The following is a 20,799-nucleotide window of genomic DNA, read 5'->3' as shown; positions in this document are numbered from 1 at the left end:
CACAACCTGCAGAATGACTCGTTTTATTGAGTCCACGGCTGTATTTTCTTTTTTGTTTATTTGTTTTGACTTGCACCATGCCTTAGCTGATGTTTTGGTAGTTTCATGTTTAAAATGTCCCCATTACTGTGGCAGCCGCACCGATCCGTCTGTCGATCTCCCGCTCCATTCTTCCCTCACTCGTGAACAAGACCCCGAGATACTTAAACTCCTCCACTTGAGGCAGGAACACCCCTCCAACCTGAAGAGGACAAGCCACCCTTTTCCGGTCGAGTACCATGGCCTCGGACTTGGAGGAACTGATCCTCATCCCAGCCGCTTCACACTCGGCTGCGAACCGCCACAGCGCATGCTGTAGGTCTTGGCTAGAGGGGGCCAGCAGGACCACGTCATCTGCAAAAAGAAGAGACGAAATCCACTGGTCCCCAAACCCGACCCCCTCCAGCCCTTGGCTGCGTCTAGAAATCCTGTCCATAAAAGTTATGAACAGGACCGGTGACAAAGGGCAGCCCTGCCGGAGTCCAACATGCACTGGGAACAGGTCCGACTTAGTGCCGGCAATGCGGACCAAACTCCTGCTCCGCTCGTACAGGGACCGGATGGCCCCTAGTAAAGGGCCCCCGATTCCATACTCCTGGAGCACCCCCCACAGGGCATCACGAGGGACACAGTCGAATGCCTTCTCCAGGTCCACAAAACACATGTGAACCGGTTGGGCAAACTCCCATGAACCCTCGAGCACCCTGTAGAGGGTATAGAGCTGGTCCAGTGTTCCACGGCCGGGACGAAAACCACACTGCTCCTCCTGAAGCTGAGGTTCGACTATCGGTCGGACTCTCCTCTCCAATACCCTGGCGTAGGCCTTACCAGGGAGGCTGAGGAGTGTGATCCCCCTGTAGTTGGAACACACCCTCCGGTCACCCTTCTTATGAAGGAGGACCACCACCCCAGTCTGCCAGTCCAGAGGCACTGTCCCCGACCGCCACGCAATGTTGAAGAGACGTGTCAACCATGACAGCCCTACAATATCCAGAGACTTGAGGTACTCAGGGCGGATCTCATCCACCCCCGAAGCCCTGCCACCGCGGAGCTTTTTAACCAACTCGGTGACTTCAGCCTGGGTGATGAAAGAGTTCAACCCCGAGTCCCCAGCCTCTTTTTCCACCACGGAATGCGTGATGGCAGGATTGAGGAGATCCTCGAAGTACTCCTTCCACCGCCCGATAATGTCCTCAGTCGAGGTCAGCATTCTCCCGCCCCCACTATAAACAGTGTTGGCGAAGCACTGCTTCCCCCTCCTGAGGCGACGGACGGTTTGCCAGAATCGCTTCGAGGCCAACCGGTAGTCCTTCTCCATGGCCTCAACGAACTCCTCCCAGGTCCGAGTTTTTGCCTCTGCCACAGCCCGGGCCGCAGCACGCTTGGCCTCACGGTACCCGTCAGCCGCCTCAGGAGTCCCACAAGCCAACCACAGCCGATAGGACTCCTTCAGCTTAACAGCATCCCTTACTGCCGGTGTCCACCACCGGGTTCTGGGATTGCCGCCGCGACAGGCACCGCAGACCTTACGGCCACAGCTACGGGCAGCAGCATCGACAATAGATGCGGAGAACATGGTCCACTCGGACTCTATGTCTCCAACATCTCCCGGGATCTGGTCGAAGCTCTCCCGGAGGTGGGAGTTGAATACATCCCTGGCCGAGGGCTCTGCCAGGCGTTCCCAGCAGACCCTCACTATGCGCTTGGGCCTGCCAAGTCTGTCCGACTTTCTCCTCCTCCAGCGGATCCAACTCACCACCAGGTGATGATCAGTGGACAGCTCAGCCCCTCTCTTCACCCGAGTGTCCAAAACATGCGGCCGAAGATACAACAACAAAGTCGATCATCGACCTCCTGCCTAGGTGTCCTGGTGCCAAGTCCACTGATGGACACCCTTATGTTTGAACATGGTGTTCGTTATGGACAATCCGTGACTAGCACAGAAGTCCAATAACAAAACACCACTCGGATTCAGATCGGGGAGGCCATTCCTCCCGATCACGCCTCTCCAGGTGTCACTGTCGTTCCCCACGTGGGCGTTGAAGTCCCCCAGCAGAATAATGGAGTCCCCGGGAGGGGCACTATCAAGAATCCCTTATGAAGAATAAAATATCGAGGCACGTGACGTCGCCCGGTACAGCGGAGCCGGGGTCCCACCGAGTTAAAACTAATCTTGTTGTTTTGTATGTTTTTTGTAGTTGTACACGCGTGAATACATGTTTGGAAGAACAGTACTGCTACAGTTTCATACATTTTGGACTGCAACAGCTAGTCAAACAAAAACAGCTGCAGGTGAGCAGTACACTGCAGCCAGAGTCCTGACAACCATCAGGAGAGACGACCATGTCACACCACACATAGCATTGTTTGCTGAGATGTCAACCCGCATTGAGATTCACAACGCGTTTGCACGTAAGAAATGGCACGTCACGTTTTTTACTGGTTTGGAACAACATGTTCATGTATGGATTTTTGACTCTTTTCGCTTGCCATAGCCCTCGAAGTATTCTCTCTGCGCTCACAACTTGACAAAATGTATGCAAATGAATCACACCATCAGCCAATCACAAACAGGTATTTTTCATCCAATCACAGTATTAATTATGGTGGCCAACATGTGTAAACGGAAAGCTACAAGTTCCCTCTACAAAGCGCAATGCGCCAAACCACTAGGGGGAGTCAACCATAGACGTTATATACGTAGACGCCTTATTACGTGCTGTAGAGCATCCTGCGTTGCCGCCATATTCGATGGGTCTCTCCACACTCTAGGGTGGCTTAAGAGCCTAAGGGGGTAAACTCATTTGTTATGATCATTATATTATATGATTTTGCTGGGTTCGAAACTAGGAATTAATGTGAGTCCTTCCTGCTTTAAGGAGCATATCTAGTATTGTTTCTTCTTTATGTTTGTCTGTGTATTTTGAAATCTTTTTGTGCTCAGTGCTTTTCAGGTCAAATGGCATGTTATAGTTTTCAAGCTCTCCTTGCTCAGTTTTAATATAGTTCTTAGTTGCTTTAGCGTCCTGCACGTAAATAATTAATTTCAAGGACGCTAATTCTCACACTGATTCATACTCTCAAGAAGCACACAGCAATTTTGCACCCAGTAGATTTGTAGTGCACTTAAATCATTTACTAATCAGGGACTGTATTAGAGCAAAACATGGATTGCTGCTATCTCTTTCACCATTTGTTGTGTTACATGTTATGAATTCAGTTAAAGTGCCTGTGACATCAAATTGTCATTATAAATCCAGTTACATTTATGGAAAGGAAACATTGATAAAATATTTTAAAAAGTATATTAATGCCACTGAAATGAACAGTTGTTGAGATATATGGTCAAAAATTTGACAATTTGACAAAAAGGCATTTCCAGACTACTCCTTCGCAGTTTTTTTTTTTTTTTTTATGCATTTGTTTATGCATGAATCATACCTCACAACTCTTTGTATGAGAAGGTGTGTCCAAACTTTTGGTCTGTACTGTACACCTTTTAGAAATATCATGAATAAGGCTACAAACTTTTAAAAACCCTAAATCCAATTGTGGACATTCCATGTGCAAAGATTCATGCAGCAAAGTTACTGAGATTTTAGTAAAGACATACCAAAGCCTTTTGTCCATTGGCACAGTATGGCACATCTTTCCACCATTTACAAAAAATTGTGTTTTTACTTGCAAAACTTAATAAACAGTTTTTTGCATTTCTAAAATAGTTCGCTTTAACATATTCGTTTTTTTAAATTACCGATATTTATTTTCTACAGAGAAACTGCTCTGTTTTGCTCCAACAGCATCACATTCACTGACAGGCAGCTTTACGCTTAGCAATATTTCAAGTTTGGTTGGCCCTAATTGCACAAACGACCCGTCCTTTTAATCCGTAGAGCCAATAGAATCAAATTATACCAACCTGATTGACGTCAGTCCCACCAATCACCAGCTATAAAAAGACAAAGACCTGTGACGCAGACTGATTGTAATTGTTGTTTATAATTAAGTTAATTTTATGTCTTTTTTGTTAACTTTTATTCCTTTAGGTTGTGTAAGTTCAGTGTTTAAATAACTAAGTTTGCCTCTTTATGCCCATTGTGAAATTGTGCAATTGTTAATTGCCATACTTGTTTGTACATTTCATACCAAATAAAGTTTTGGGAAAAAAAAGAAAAGAAACTGAGCCAAGCACGAGCACAGAAAAGGCACAGCAAGAGTTTGTTGGGAGTTGAGCATGTGCCACAACATAGAGTACGAGCTTGTGTGAGATTGAAACGCACCCACCACAAATTATTGTTTGTTCACATAGATTTATGCGCTCACATAAGTCTCACTGTGCGCTTGGGTGGGTGGCACAAATATTCCGCCATAAAACATTACATACTACGCAGATCAAGTGGGGTTAAAGAGAGGATCACACAGCTCCAATAGTTCTCTTTAACAGCGTTAATTCAGAGATGACAAAATATCAAGCCATGAACTGGGGTGTGACTGGAATTTTAATTCAGAGGAGGTAAAAAATACATCTGGTCTTTTAACAAGAGTAAGATATAAAAGGAAAGCAGTGCGATAGTTCATCTTTACAAAAGTGTCACTATGACACAAAATGGCACTTGATTTTCAGGCATATTCACTTATTTTCTTTCATCTTTTGCTTTGTGCATCTTAACACAGTGTGGCGACAGACCCTTTCATAAAAAGTAAAAAATATTTTTACATTTGATCCGTCCTCATCAAAAGGCTGATTCTGTTTTACTCCATAATGATCAACATTGAGGAAATGATATCAAATGCTGCTGCCTGTTTCTGTTTAGATGGTCCAGCCAAGTCACACATCACTCTTCAGGTGCAGCTTCTTGTCCTTAATATACTGGAGGAGATAGTGCCCCCTTTTCTCCACCAAGTAGACAAGAGGCCTGAGAGCGTCGTACCCACCACGGCTTTCCCAGAATTCTTTGTCTGTGTAGAGGGAGCACAGGAGAAGATGTTCCAGACAGCCAGACTGGAGCACTGAGACAGCTTTCTCCGGAAACCTGAACAGAGACAACAGATAGCACTGAATAGGATGTGTTGCACCTTCAGCTGCAGCCCCATACTAGGATTAATGCGCATTCCTCACAGGGAGTAATATTTATTTGTGCCCAAGTTTATTTTAAGTTTTTCTGTCTGGTTCTCACTGAACTGCTGTGATGTTCTCGCGAACTTTGTTGTGTTTATCAGAAAGAATTAACAGTATAATTTAGATCAATATCTCTCTAAATTGCCCTTAGGTATGAATGGTAAATGTAAATGGACTGAACTTATATAGCACTTTTCCAGTCATGCAGACCACTCAAAGCACTTTACACTAGAGCCAAATTCACCCAATCACACTCACATTCATACATAGGCAACTTGAGGTTAAGTGCCTTGCCCAGGGGCACATCAACATATGGCAGGAGGAAGCTGGAATCAATCCCACAACCTTCTGATTGTAAGACGACTACTCTTCCTACTGAGCCACAGTCGCCTCTCTAACTGGTGTGTGCATGGTTGTTTGTCCTGTGTGCCTTTGTGTTGCTCTGCGATAGACTTGTGACCTATCCAGGGTGTACCCTGCCTCTCACCCCTAGACCGCTGGAAATAGGTACCACCTCCCCTGCGACCCTGTACAGAAGAAATGGGTATTGAAAATGGATGGGTGGAATTTAGACCAAAATAATAACTTGTTTTAGGGGCTTGTTGAATAGAAGACATGAGAGCAACCCATTTATGATATATTTTTAAAAACTATAAAACAATGGACCATAAGTTGCTGTATGTTTTTACTTTAAGAAAGACCTATTATGCAAAATTCACTTTTTGATCCTTTTTATAATTCCAATTGGATCTCTAAAGCTTCAAACAGTCCAAATGCAAAAAACCATTTATCCATTTTTGTCTATGAATTAATGTTTTATTTTTTCTACAAAATGCACGCTTTCAAAAGCTGTGTAACTGTGACGTCACAATTACAGTGGCACCTAGCAACGTTACCTAAGTCCCGCCAGTGACTAGCAACTGAAGCAGAGCTCCAGCCACTTGATTTTCAGTAGAGGATCACGTCTCACTGGCTGGTTTTACCTTACACACGTTTTACAATGGCTGCCCTGAAAGTCAGATGTTCTGTTGCTGGCGGCAAAGACCCACTTCTGTCCATGCACATCCTCCTGCTGTCGGATAACAGAGATTCGTAACTTCATTTAATTTTTTCCAAAGACAGTACTAATTTATGCAAATCACTTCACCACGGACTGCTTTGAGAACTCACATCAGTACACGTCAGGATTTGCAGAAAGACTGAAGAAAAATTCAGTCCCTATGGTTCGTGGCAAATCTGCAGATGACAAAAATGTCACCTTTATTTGAGACCTTTGTGATATTTGGGGTGTTTCACGCTTCCTGACAGCACCAATGAAATGACGTTTCGATGTTTCTTCCAACAAGTTTCTGGCAGGTGTATTGATCACCAGAACATAAGACTTTCACTTATCATATAAATCTGTTCAAATTATGCAAACAGTGACCCTTTTTATTCAGGTTCCAAAAGGCCTCGGCTTTCGGTTAAATACACAATAAATGCACATAAGGCTCTTTCTCCATCTTAAGGAGTTATTGTAATGTTTTGGTGATTTCATCTGCGCTTAATAGCTGACATTTACCATAGTCCTAAGCATGGCGGTACTCTGGTTGGTGCATACTTGCAATGTCCGGAGCAGGCAGCGCCCTCTGCTGTATGGGCTTATGAATTACCTCCAAGTCACAGATAGTTTTGCTCCACTATCGGTGTGACAAATGGTGCAAAAAGTGTGTAACTTGTAAAGCGGCATCAGTGGCTCACAGCAGCAAATTTGTGCAGTTGCATTCAGTGATTTGTGTTAAGGAAAAAAAAAAAGATAAAAAAGTGTGGAAAAATGTTAATAGAGGTGTGTGAATTTGTTTTGCAACATTTGTTTCATTTTTTCTAGATCAATTTCTAGATCAATTGGAGCAAAACTGTTAATGTAAGAGGTTTTTACTCACATGATGGAATTTGTGTACTTTAGAACCTGAAGAGGTGTAACTGTTGTTTTGTGTGTGAAAGACAGAGAAATATCTACAATTACTAAACTCATATAGCATTTCTCTTTCAACTTCAAATTTACAGTTATAATGCACAAATAGCTTTGCATTTTTCTCTGTGACTTCAAGTTGAAAGTAACAATTCAGAAATACCTTTGCACCAGAAATACCTCCATAATCCTGCCCTATAAAATGAATGAGATGCAATTTAAAAAATATTGCATTTTACTGACAAGTGATTTGGATATTGTTGACTGTATTTTCTGTTATACTCATGGTGAGCATTTGGAACATTTATTTGAGTCTGTAACTTTGATTTTGGAATGACTTCAGATGTTGGCTGTAATCTAAAAATGTTATTATTTCTATCTAAATATGCCAAAATGCCATGTTTGGGGGGGATTACTCAATTATTTTTATTATTTTTTTAATACCCAACAACAGAACAAAACACTAAATCCTTTAGCAGATGTTTAGGTGGTGTTGCTTTTAAACTGTTCACCAGAAAGATTGTTAGAAGTGTCTTTAATATTTCATTCCATTACCATTTTGTTCACTGTAATCAATATGGCTTTGTAGATGTGTGTGATGTAAATTGTTGGCAAAATCACTGAACTGAAACAAATATTTATATTCAGCAATACCACTGTGCACTCACTCATCAATGCCCTCAACCAGCCTGAAGTTGAGGTTGTTGCCAGGTTGCTGTGGTCTACCCGCATTATCTATGAACACAAGTCTGGAAGGATCCGTCTCCCGCACCTGAGCATACAGACACACACAATAAAACAACAGTTAAACAAATGACAATGTTCACTGTACTAAAATTTAGTTTAAATTGGATTGGTATAAAAATATAAAACAGAAGCACCTGAACAGAGGATCAAGTGCAGCACCTGCTTCCCCATATTTATTAGTGGGGGTGTAAATGTTTGTTTCTGCTCACCCATTTTATAACTAAACTTCAAGAGTGCTGACTTCCAGCGCACATTGCTACTTTTCACGACTTGTAAAAACATCATGGTAGGGAATATTTTTGAACTAAATCTAGTCGTAAACTCTTTCCGTGGGCTTATCGATCAGCGTAAAACCCACAGATTAGGGATGTGAACAAATAACTGGTTTACGATTAATTGTCTATAAATGGTCAGTCAGTCAGACAGTCATTTTCTACTGCTTATTCCATTGTGGGTCGCGGGGGAGCTGGTGCCTATCTCCAGCAGTCTATGGGCGAGAGGCGGGGTACACCCTGGACAAGTCGCCAGTCCATCGCAGGGCAACACACAAACAACCATGCACACACTCATTCAAATAACTGATTTACGATTAATTGTCTATAAATGGTTTATTAGATTAACAATTGTTCCATACGATTGTTCCATACTGTCGGCTTCGACAGAATTCTCTCAGTGTTGTAGTGTGGTCGCCATCCATAAGAGGGCACCGGTCACCCTTAAGCTGAGCCGGTTGATATTTGTATCGCAGGCTCTCTAATGGTGGAGGCATCACAGAACAGCAGCAATGAAACGGTCCAAACGGAGTCCATTGTGGGATTATTTTGCGATTTTATATTATTGTTGAGTTAGTTGTAATTAAAATCAATGTTTGGACACATTTCTACAGTCACTGAGTAAAAATGTACTTAAGTGTAGTTCCAGTGTGAAACTTAAATACATAAAAATGTTATGCTAGCTTAATGGTAATCATAATAAATATTTGTTTTGTCTGTTTAAAACAGATTGCATCTGTCAAAATCATATCAACACCACCTGTCAGGATCTGGGTTTGTGTGTGTTAGTGTTTGTTTTTTGCTACATGTGCTCATTCTCAGGTGGTGCTGGTCGACAGGTGCGACTTGTTCCACTGATTACCATGAGGAGTACTTAAGCAGGAGGCTGCCAGCACTTCAATGTGAGAGTGTTTTGCCACCAGTGGTACAAACTCGAGCCACACTCCAAGTTATGCTTTGTACTTCGACCTTTGATTAACTTTGTTTTTGCTCTTCTGCAGATTTTGAAAGTCTATGTTTTGGATCTATGTCACTGAATTTCTGACTTTGTTTTTTGGAAGCTATTCTGGATGATCAAGCCTGTCTACGCTTTGAGGATTGCATATCCTATCTTCTGTCTTCGTTTGGATTTGCATGAAGCTGGCAGCTTTCCTGCTCTCTACGTTTCCTGAGCCAAGCCACAAGCGTACCCTGTCCACCCTCCAACGTAAGCCACCGCACATCAAACTAATACCTTTGCTCCAAGCTCACACTGAACAGCACTAAGAGAACCCTCTACAGATATTCCTGCCTAAGACCTGGATCCTGAATCTCATTCCCCCTAGTGACCTGACCACCATTACCCATGAGATTCTCATCAGTTTCGTTCCTGTTTGTTTTTTCAAGAAAACAGTCTTTATTTTACTTTCTTCTCCTGAGTGTTCTCTGTATGTGGGTCAGGGCTATTTCGAATACAATGACACCACCAATGTAGGCAACAATGCTAGAGCTCTAGCAGAACATGTGAGCTCCAAGTCAGAAGATATCACAACCCCACAGGAGGAGGCCAGAGGTATGACTGTTCAGGACGCTGCAGTTCAGGGACGCACTTCTGCAATGGTATTACTCTTGGGTGAAAACCATACCACCTCCCACAATGATGACACAGAGAAAGAAGTAGACTGCTATCTGAAAGATCCTCAGCCACCTCTTGATTCCAGTCCCAAAGAGTGGTAGAAGGTCAAAGAGAAAAGGTTTCCAAGGCTGGCAGCCTGGGCACGACGATACTTGTGCATACCAGTTGCATCAGTCTCACCTGAACGTGTATTCTCTGCAGCTGGTCTCACTGTAAACAGGCTCCGCACACAACTCACACCAGAAGATGTTAACGTGCTTTTTTTTAAACAAAAATATTTGGGTCTAGGTTTATTTCAAAATCCTCATTCAAAGCATACAGAGAGAGATGTTTGATTTCAGCTCAGAAAGCCTGTAAGTGCTCTTGCATAGTGTTCAGTTGCCAGTTCTCTTAATTGTATTCTCACATCTTTTAAGTTATTTTTATGGTTTGTTTTTGAGTTAATCTTTAATTTAAATGTTAGTTTTATATCTCTGTTCATATGGGATTAAGTGTTTAAAATTGTATTTTATTTATCTTTTTTTTTCCTATTCAGTAACCAAATAGTTTTCTGGTTTGTTATATTTTATAAATATGTTTAAGGCTTATATGAGGGGAAAACAACAATTATGTGTATTCAGTCAGTATTTAATAAAGCTGGCACAATAAATTGTTAAAATATGATGTGCTTCTTTGTTTAAATTCAGCATAATAAAATGCCTTTCATGGAATGGAAATACCTTTCATACAAGAGAAAACTGTTTTTTAAGAAAATGGCCACTTATCAATTAATCATTAGTTGATCGATAAGATAAATCAACTTTAGATTAATTCATTCATCAATAATTTGCATCCCTACAACAGATGGAAAGACTTTGAGGTTTGAGCTCAAAAGAAGGATATCTTAGACCTCTACACCACCAGTCCCATACTTCTAAATCCAAGGCCAGGACTCTATTGATAGTTTACTACAACCAAACATGCTGGTGTAGATCCTCAGTAATTTAAGAAATCAATCCAAGTTTTTTGGATTGATTCTCTAGTTTAGAAATGCGCATGACATCTGGCTCAAAATCCAAGCTAAAGAAATGGAAGCCTTTACTGAACACAACCTAAGCGGACAACAACATCCACCTCACAAGGGAGGATGCCGAAAACAACACGCTACCTTTTTTGAACTTCTCTGGTGAACATGGAGAAAGATGGAAGCCTCACCACTAAAGCCTAAAGAAAACCCACACACACTGACCAAGAACATACTATTTACTATAAATCTCACCACCTACTGTAACATAAGCTGTTAGTCAACAGAACTCTGGCTGGCTGGAGCTTTTTAGAAATTAAAAGGGATATTTTCCAAAGTGGCCAGAGTGCCCACTGTTGGCTGTGACGGAAGCTTAGCATACCAGAGTGAAAACCAAGTCGTCAGTACTTATCCTGCTCGACGTATGAGCTGCATATGGCACTGTCAACCATGGCATCCTTTTGTCTTTACTCTAGCATGGGCATCATCACAGGTAGAGCAGGATACGCTGAATGACCTGTCATTCAGCGTATCGTGGCCTGGTCACACTTCTGCAGTGCACCATCTATATCTAGTTTTTATTTAGCCTCAATGCTACGTAGAGAAAAATAAACAATAAAGTAAACTAGTTAAATCCATTTCAACATTTTAGATTTCAACATTCCCACTACTACAATAATAAGGATCTGTCATGAGCAGGAAAGAAATCATTTTAAAACTGTACAAGTGAAACACAATAAAGTATTAATGTTGTACTGACCAGGATATGAACCAGCTGCAGGTCCTTGCTATTGCCACACTTGCTGTGCAGCAGGTTCTCCACACAGAGTTCTGATGGATCTGGTGTAAACCCACAGCAGTTTCTGTCCAGACGGTCGTTTATCTGCAAAAGCAAAAGCAAAGAGCACAAGATATAACAATATGGCTACTTTGAAAAATACATTTTTTAATACATATGGGAAGAAAAAAAAACAGTTGTTTGCTCTAAAAATCTTTGCATGAAAGCAAACCGCGCCAACTGAAGGTGGGAATTTTCTCACTTTTACTGATTCCCGGATTGGACCAGTAGTAAATGTTTTTTAAATTAAACTGAAACGTGTGAAAACTGCCCTCATTCTACCCTACACATGAATTTACTAATATATTTCAAATTTAGTAAGTGGTAAGGTCAAGCTCAAGACCAGCAAAAGAAAGCAAAGGTTTTCTCTCAAACTTTAAGAACAAAAAGGAAGTAAACTGTTTGTTTTAGAGATGAAGCCCTGGATCAAGGGCAGGTGTAAGATATTTAGGGATCAAAATATGTCGCAGAATAAAAAATAGCAAGCTTTAAATGAGAAACATTTCATGACTACTTTAAATATCAGCAGCAGCCTTAATGATGGGGAGATAAATCCTCTGGAGTAACACTTTCTCACTCTGCAGCTGATGAAATGATCACCCCTCTGGGAAAATCTTGTCAGTGTGATTTCCTCTGTGGTGTTAAACAGTAAGAATGATGGAGTGAAACGCAGAGGAAACCTTGATGAGAAGTGCTTTCAGCTGGACTGCAATAATTGGCTGTATGTAAAGATTTCTGTAAATTACAGTTTTGTTTGGATCAGCAAATTTGTGCAAAGATGGAGGAGTCACATAGCCATGGCAGACATGAATAAATGAATCAGAATCAGAATCAGAATCAGAATCAGAAAAGCTTTATTGCCAAGTACGTTTTTGGACATACAAGGAATTTGTTTTGGCGTAGTCGGTGCAATACAGTACAAATTAAACAGTATAAACATATCTACAATATAATATAAATATATGTGCACAGTTTTAAGTGAGTGAGAGTAAATATAGAGCAGTATAAGATGCAAGAGCAATACAACAGTGCAGGTGATCATTGTGCAAGTAACAAGTGGGAGCCAAACATCAGCTGTAGAGGCTTCTCTGTGTTGTAAAGCACTTCTGCTGTTTCTTCTGACTTTGCTGCCACTTTTTACCTCCACTCTGGACCCCACTCATCCAATATCGACAGTGCCAATATTAACTTACAGTTCCACTTAAAACCAGCCAGCTTCATAGGGAGACATCATTTGGAGCAGTCGCAGTCAGCACATTATTAACGTGGAACAAACTGTAAAGTGAGTCCACAGAGGCTGCTTTAATTATATGCAATATTTAATCAAGTCATTTAAACCCTTTCTACTGTCCTGATGTGCCCTCCATCCTCAAACGTAGCCCTTGTTAGAACTTCTAAGGGGTTCACTAATTCCCACAGAGAGGGCAATTGCATTAGGAGTTTTTTAACAATAAATTGCTGTCTTTTTAGGAACAAGACAGACAACAATTAAACACAGCCAAGTCCACTCCAAAAATCAGTTTTTTTTTCCAACAGGAAACACCGAGTTATAAATGTACACATCTTGGTCAGTGTATGCAATACACAATTTAAGTCAGGGGAAGAGACAGTCAGACATCAATTATGTTTAAAAACAAAATGTGACCCCTCTTTCTATAGCTTGGTAAGCTCACTAGGCAGGTAATCAAGCAAAGGCTGAGTCTTGTAAAAAGCATTAAAATTACCCTGTATAATGGCACTTAGGTGCTCCAGTGGAAACACCTTGAATGTTTCTCTAGAACCTTGTGTAACAGAAAGGGGCCATTCCTATATCCACTGGAACAATATACATCACCTTGCCAGATGTTTGCACAGTACCGTCACTTGTCCAGATTACAGAGAAAACCCCTCCACAGACAGACAAATCTTAAATCATAAAATATACCAATGCCAATACCTGGAGGAAAAGCTTTATTCCTAGTTAGAGGCTGTAGTGCATTCAAAAAACCTCCTCTTCCCATGTGAGCGGCAAATAATGATTGAACAGTTATTGAACAGTTATTGAACAGTTATTATGGACCCCTAGATTTCTTCCCATGCCATATAACTTTAGAAAAATCATCCCTCAATCTCCAAAACTGTGTTCCTGTTGATTTTGAGAGGCAACATTTTCATAGGATATAGTCTTCTGGGAAGGACATTCATTTTAACTTTATATACCCATCCAGCTAGCGGGAAGTCAAACCACTCATCGAGGTCATTCTTGTTGAGGTCACAATTGTTTTAAAGTTCAACTTGTACAGTGTGTACTGAAAGGATATCGTATTGGTGACATGTCCAAGGGGCTTCCCTGCACTCGAGGTCAGGATATCTACCTCCCTCCAAAAGATTTTTTAATTTCCCACATTCCCAGAAAACATGCATGATTGATCCTGTGGAAGCTATACCTATACTATATATACCTGCAACAATCAGGGGATAAGTTAGGGTACATCTTACTCAATGTCATTGGTGTAAGGTATACCCTATACATAAATCACTGAAAACACACCCTATATCTTTCTGCCAGACAGCCTTCAGTAGAGTCAAAGAAGATTTATGATATACTGTCAAAGTGCAGTATATTGAGGATATTGTACCCTTGAATGAAGTTGATTTTAGCAGTATCGCCTTCATCCCTAACAGCAACAGAGCTAGTTGTTCCGCTCTTTTCAAGGTATTAATCATGTTATGGATTTGGATTATTATGGATTTTGAAAAAAAATTAAATGCTTCCAAACCTGTGGTTTGGACTGAGGTAGCATGTCACGCACAAAGTCTGCTGAGAGATGTTGGCCATCTGCTTCCGCTTTAAGTGCAAACAGCAGAATATGTTTCATTCTTCCTGTTATGATTCTGGCACGTCTGCTCTACCTTGTCTCCCTGACTGCAATCAGCAGATTAGATGCACCTGGTGGCTGCTGCAGTGTAGTGCAATCTGTGGAATGCCAAGCACTTGTGTCTTCCCTGATATATACTGACTCTGACAAGCAGACGGTGTCAGATTTTTGAAAGCCATTGTGTGAGTAGATATCCAGCGTTCCTTCCTGTCTGATCATTGTTCTTGACCTTGCCTTGCCTTTTGGATTTATGCCTCTGCCTGCTCCCTGTCGGACTATTTGGATTTTGGTTGTCGACCTTGTTTCCTGCATCTGGTTTATGCCTCTGCCTGTCCCTTGCCTGACGCCTCTTGTTCCGATAGTTGACCCTGTTTCTGTCCTTGGATTATTGAGCCAGCCTAGCCCTCGAATTATTCAGCCTGGAGTCACTTCTTACCTGTGCTGTGGAGATCACAGCCTGCTGCCCACTGATGTTTCCCCTCTGGGTTTCAAGTTCCACTCAAGACAAAAGCAGGTTAGTGGCTTTTCTGATCCCTGCAATATCTGGAGAGACTACAAGTCACTAATCCCTCTTTCTGCCTCAGTGATTCCTGGAAGCTGTGAGGAGTGTTACCTGTGTGACGTTTTCCTGTGGCTGAATAAACCTTTTAAACTTTCAGTACTGTGTCTGGCTGAATCTTGAGTCCGCCTTTTTCTGATTCATAGCAGAAAAATCTGGTCACAAATGTACCCATCGCCAGCACAACAGTGGCGTACCCACGTTGATGAGACCCTTTACTGGTTGGGTTCCGGCATGGAGGAAATAATTTCCACATTACGTTCTGGCAATCTTGTCTTCGAGCCACCACCGTCACAAAGAAACCACGCCCAAGTAAAACGGACAACAGCAGAGGTAAGGGAGCCACGCCTCTCTCCGCCTGAGATGTTCAGGGGAGACTCAGACCAATGTCGAGCTTTTCTAACTCAGTGTGAAATTCATTTTGAGCTTCAGCCATCATCCTTTCCCACTGAACGTTCCAAGATGGCGTTTGTTTTATCTCTGCTGGCAGGAAAGGCAAAACAGTGGGGAACTGCTGAATGGCATAACAGGTCTGCATCTTGTAATCTTTATGAAACTTTTTCCAAGGAACTCATTCGAGTTTTTGACCCAGTCATTCCAAGTCGTGAGGCTGCAAGAGGATTATTGTCCCTCAAACAGGGTAATCAACCTGTCTCGATCTATATAATTGACTTTCATTTGTTGGCAGCAGAGAGCCGTTGGAATGAGGCAGCACAGATGGATGCATTCATGAAAGGATTAAACGAAGTCATCAAGGATGAGCTAGCGACCCGTGACTATCCTTCTTCCCTGAAACAACTCGATGATTTGGCTGCTCGCATTGATATTCGGCTGGCAGAGAGAAGGAAGGAGAAGCGCCATGAGAAGGGTCGCTCATCATTAACTCAGCTTTCTGCACACCGGTATGAGAGAAGGAGTCGTCACCTCTCATTGTGGAAAATTATAATTGTGAGCCCATGCAATTGGGCAGAACCAAGATTACCCCTGAGGAGAAAGATCATCGGAGAAGATTCAAGCTCTGTTTTTATTGTGGAGAGAAGGGACATTTAGCACTCAGGTGTCCATTTAAAGGACAGGCTCAGCAGAGGATGGGAGGTCTCTACTGAGCTGAAGTCAACTATCTGCCTCCTCCTTCTTGTTTCCTGCCCATTTTCAAACCCCTTCTTTGTCTCTCCAGGGGTCCGTGTTTATTGATTCAGGAGCAGATACTGAAGTCATGGAGGACATATTTGCAAATAAGAACGGCATAAAACTTATTCCGTCAGCTGACACAAGAAACGGCTTTGGATGGTCATAGCATGAACAATTCACATCTCAGGACGGAGGAGATTACCTTAACAGTTGGAGGTAATCATCAAGAAAAAGTATCTTTCATGATCATTAATTCACCTGAACTTCCTGTAGTCCTAGGGGCCTCCTGGTTGCAGAAACACAACCCTCACATCGACTGGAAGAAAAAAGAAGTTCTGGGTTGGTCTGAGTCATGTTCCACTGACTGTCTTTTGTCTGCTGCTACAGAGGTCAGTGTGGAGAATGAGGTTGAGGAGACCTATCCGGACTTATCCAAGGTACCGCAAGAATACCATGATTAAAGGAGGTTTTTAATAAAATCAAGGCCACAGCTCTGCCACCCCATAGACCATATGATTGTGCTATTGATTTGCTTCCTGACACATCACCTAAAGGCAGAAACTATTCATTGTCGGGTCCAGAGCACAGGGCCATGAATAATTATGTTGATGAGGCATTAAAAGCAGGGCACATTCAACCTTCTTCCTCTCCTGCAGGTGCGGGTTTCTTTTTTGTTGGGAAGAAGGATGGTTCATTGATGGTTCATTGAGACCATGCATTGATTATAGACCTTAATAGGCCTTAATGAGATAACAGTTAAAAATAGATATCCCTTACCACTCATGAACACAGCTTTTGATCAGATCCAGGGAGCCAAGATATTTTCTAAGCTGGATCTAAGGAATGCATATCATCTGGTCCGAATCAGAGAAGGAGATGAGTGGAAAACGGCTTTCAACACGCCTACGGGCCATTATGAATACAAGGTCATGCCATTTGGACTTATTAACGCTCCTGTAGTTTTTCAGTCATTGGTCAATGACGTTCTAAGAGACATGGTGGGTCAATTCGTATTTGTTTATCTTGATGACATACTGATTTATTCTCAAGATCTGGAAACCCACAGAAAACATGTCAGAGCTGTTCTCCTACATCTTCTCCGAAACCAGTTGTTCGTCAAGGCAGAGAAATGTGAGTTCCACATGACTACCACTTCCTTTTTGGGCTTCATCATTTCCCCAGATCAAGTGCTTGTCGGCCCCTCCAAGGTTAAGGCCGTATTGGAATGGCCTGTTCCAACTGATCGCAAGCAACTTCAAAGATTTCTAGGCTTCGCAAACGTCTATAGGAGGTTTATTAGAAATTGCAGCCTGGTTGCTACTCCCCTAAATGCTCTTACCTCTTCCAAGGTGAAATTTGTGTGGAATAAGGATGCAGAGAAGGCCTTCAATAGGTTTAAGGAACTCTTCACGTCAGCTCTAGTGTTACGGTCTCCTGACCCAGAGTGACAGTTTATCGTGGAGGTGGATGCCTCAAGCACTGGGGTCGGAGCTGTATTAAGCCAAAGAGGTGAGGATGATTGTGTTCACCCATGTGCCTTCTTCTCAAGGACTCTGTCACAGGCTGAGCGGAATTACGACGTGGGAGACAGAGAGTTATTGGCTGTCAAGTTGATGTTGACAGAGTGGAGACATTGGCTGGAGGGGACTAAGGAGCCGTTTATGGTGTGGACTGACCATAAGAACTTGGAGTACCTGAAATCAGCAAAACGGCTAAACCCCAGACAGGCTAGGTGGGCTTTGTTTTTTGGTCGTTTTAATTTCTCCCTATCTTACAGGCCAGGGAGTAAAAATGGCAAACCTGATGCCCTATCCCGGATTCAAGAGCCTGAAGAATCTCAGTCTGCGGGTGAAGAGGAGTTTATCCTTCCTGAAACCGTCAGGTTGTCTGTGTCCCGAGTGGAGGTGGAAAGGTAGGTCCAGGAAGCCATTAGAGATCTGCCTATCCCACCATCATGTCCACCTGACCGCTGTTTTGTCCCTGAACGCCTTGTGCCTAAGGTACTGGAGTCTTGTCATGGCTCTCGTTTAGTTTGTCATCCAGGAATCAGCAGAACCATTCAGACAGTTCGAACTCAGTTTCGGTGGCCATTGCTGGTCAAGGATGTCAAAGACTTTGTTGCTGAATGCACTCAATGTTGTCCAGCCAAACCTTCTCGTCGCCCCCCTGCGGGGTTGTTGCACCCTTTGCCAATTCCCCCTCGCCCATGGTCACATATTGCGATGGATTTTGTGACAGGTCTACCAGTTTCTAATGGTCACTCTGTACTACTAACCATAATTGACAGATTTTCAAAAATGGTTCATCTGGTGCCCTTGGAGAAGCTTCCATCTGCTAAGGAGATGGGTGAGATATTGACCCGAGACGTTTTCAGGCTCCATGGATTTCCAAGTGACATTGTTTCCGATAGAGGACCCCAATTTGTGTCACGTTTCTGGAAGGAGTTTTGTTCGTTGTTGGGAATTTCTGTTAGTCTTTCCTCAGGGTTTCATCCTCAGTCTGATGGCCAAACCGAGAGAGCCAACCAAGAAGCTAAAACCAAACTTCGCATCTTATGTGAGTCTGACCCGACCAAGTGGTCACAAAATTTGCCCTGGGTTGAATATGCCATGAACTCTATGCAATCAAGTGCCACTGGTTTGTCCCCTTTTCATGTTGTGTTTGGTTTCCAGCCACCCATGTTTTCAGTTCAGGAGAGAGAAGCTAATGTTCCGTCCGCCCAAGCGGCTGCCCTAAGGTGCCAAAGAATATGGAGAAAGGCCAGGAGATCGATGATCAGAATGCCACTGGTTCAGTCAAGAACGGCCAACCGGAGACGGATCCCTGCCCCTAAGTACCAGGTGGGGCAGAAAGTTTGGCTCTCCGCCAAGGACCTCCCATTAAGGGTAGAATCCCGGAAATTGGCACCCCGATTTGTTGGACCTTTCCCAATCTCCAAGATCGTCAACCCTGTCGCTGTACGACTGAGATTACCCAACTCCATGAGGATTCACCCCACGTTCCACGTTTCTCAGGTCAAGCCCTTCGTGGAGCCCCGACTTGGGCCCACCTCCGGGACCCCATTTTTGTGCTTTGCGTGCTCATTTTGCAAGATTTGTTGAAGATACTGGACTCCTTGACTGAAGATGGCCCGACATATTTTAATCCCAAGTGTTGGTCAAGTTTTAAAGGGGAGTTGAGGTAATTTTCTGTGTAAAGCTATCTCTTGGAAAAGAAAAGAAAAAAAAAACATTTGTAATGTATGTTTGTAATAATTTTGCTAAATTGCCAAATCATGATAAAGACATAACAATGGGATATGTGAGTCTCCCTTTTAACAGTCTCTTTTTCTTTTAACTGCGATAAACATAGCAGACTTACTCATTCCCCTCCTTGAACCGCCACCTTAACGTGGTGGAGGGGTTTGAGTGCTCCAATGATCCTAGAGGTTATGTTGTCTGGGGCTTAAATGCCCCTGGTAGGGTCTCCCATGGCAAACAGGCTCTAGGTGACGGGTCAGACAAAGAGCGGTTCAAGAACCCCTCATGACGACTACGAAATCGAGGCATGTGACATCACCCGGTACGGCGGAGCCGGGGTCCCACCCTGGAGCCAGGCCTTGGGTCGGGACTCGTCAGAGAGCGCCTGGTGGCTGGGTTGCTCCTCGCGGTACCCGGCCGGGCCAAGCCCAAAGGAGAGACGCAACACCATCCCCCAGTGGGCCCACCACCTGCAGGGGCAACCGTGAGGGACCGGTGCAAAGAGGATTGGGCGGCGGACAAAGGTGGAGATCTCGGCGGCCCAATCCCCGGATGCTTAGGCTGGCTCTAGGGACGTGGACTGTCACCTCGCTGGGGGGGAAGGAGCCCGAGCTTGTGCAGGAGGTCGAGAGATATTGACTAGAAATAGTCGGGCTCGCCTCCACGCACAGCGTGGGCTCTGGAACCCATCTCCTCGAGAGGGGCTGGACTCTCTTCTACTCTGGAGTGGGCCACGGGGAGAGGCGGTGGGGTGGGTTTTCTTGTCGCCCCCCAGCTCAGCCGTCTCGTGTTGGGGTTTACCCCAGTGGATGAGAAGGTCGCATCCCTGCGCCTTCGGTTTGGGGAGAGGTCTCTGACTATCATTTCAGCCTACGGGCCGAGCGGTAGTGCAGAGTACCCGGCCTTTCTGGCATCCCTGTCGGGGGTGCGGGATAGTGCTCCTCTCGGGGACTCCATTATTCAGCTGGGGGACTTCAACGCCCACATGGGAAATGACAGTGACACCTGGAGAGGCGTGATCGGAAGGAATGGCCTCCCCGATCTGAATCCGAGCGGTGTTTTGTTATTGGACTTCTGTGCTAGTCACGGATTGTCCACAATGAACACCATGTTCAAACATAAGGGTGTCCATCAGTGCACTTGGCACCAGGACACCCTAGGCAGGAGGTCAATGATCGACTTTGTTGTCGTATCATCAGACCTTCGGCCGCATGTTTTGGACACTCGGGTGAAGAGAGGGGCTGAGCCTTCCACTGATCACCACCTGGTGGTGAGTTGGATCCGCTGGGGGAGGAGAAAGCCGTGGCAGGCCCAAGCGCATAGTGAGGGTCTGCTGGGAACGTCCGGTGGACCCCTTGGCCAGGGATGTATTAAACTCTCACCTCCGGGAGAGCTTTGACCAGATCCCGAGGGATGTTGGAGACATAA

General features: G+C 43.7%; 1 protein-coding gene across 2 annotated transcripts in view; it reads right to left on the bottom strand.

Moving 5' to 3' along the window:
- Positions 1–4,520: 4,520 nt before the first annotated feature.
- Positions 4,521–20,799, bottom strand: part of gask1a (golgi associated kinase 1A) — a 67,909-nt gene continuing 51,630 nt past the window's right edge. For both annotated transcript variants that reach the window (XM_047357776.1, XM_047357782.1), the window contains 3 exons: positions 11,507–11,629; positions 7,778–7,881; positions 4,521–5,072 (listed from right to left, as the gene is read on the bottom strand). In XM_047357776.1, coding sequence (XP_047213732.1) covers positions 4,868–5,072; positions 7,778–7,881; positions 11,507–11,629 — 432 coding nt within the window. In that variant the 3' untranslated portion in view covers positions 4,521–4,867. The remainder of the gene's footprint in view (positions 5,073–7,777; positions 7,882–11,506; positions 11,630–20,799) is intronic.

This window comes from Girardinichthys multiradiatus, chromosome 3, assembly GCF_021462225.1.
Source record: "Girardinichthys multiradiatus isolate DD_20200921_A chromosome 3, DD_fGirMul_XY1, whole genome shotgun sequence".
Classification (NCBI taxonomy): domain Eukaryota; kingdom Metazoa; phylum Chordata; class Actinopteri; order Cyprinodontiformes; family Goodeidae; genus Girardinichthys; species Girardinichthys multiradiatus.
Note: the sequence above shows the minus strand (reverse complement) of the source record. Positions and strands in the feature narration are given on the sequence as shown.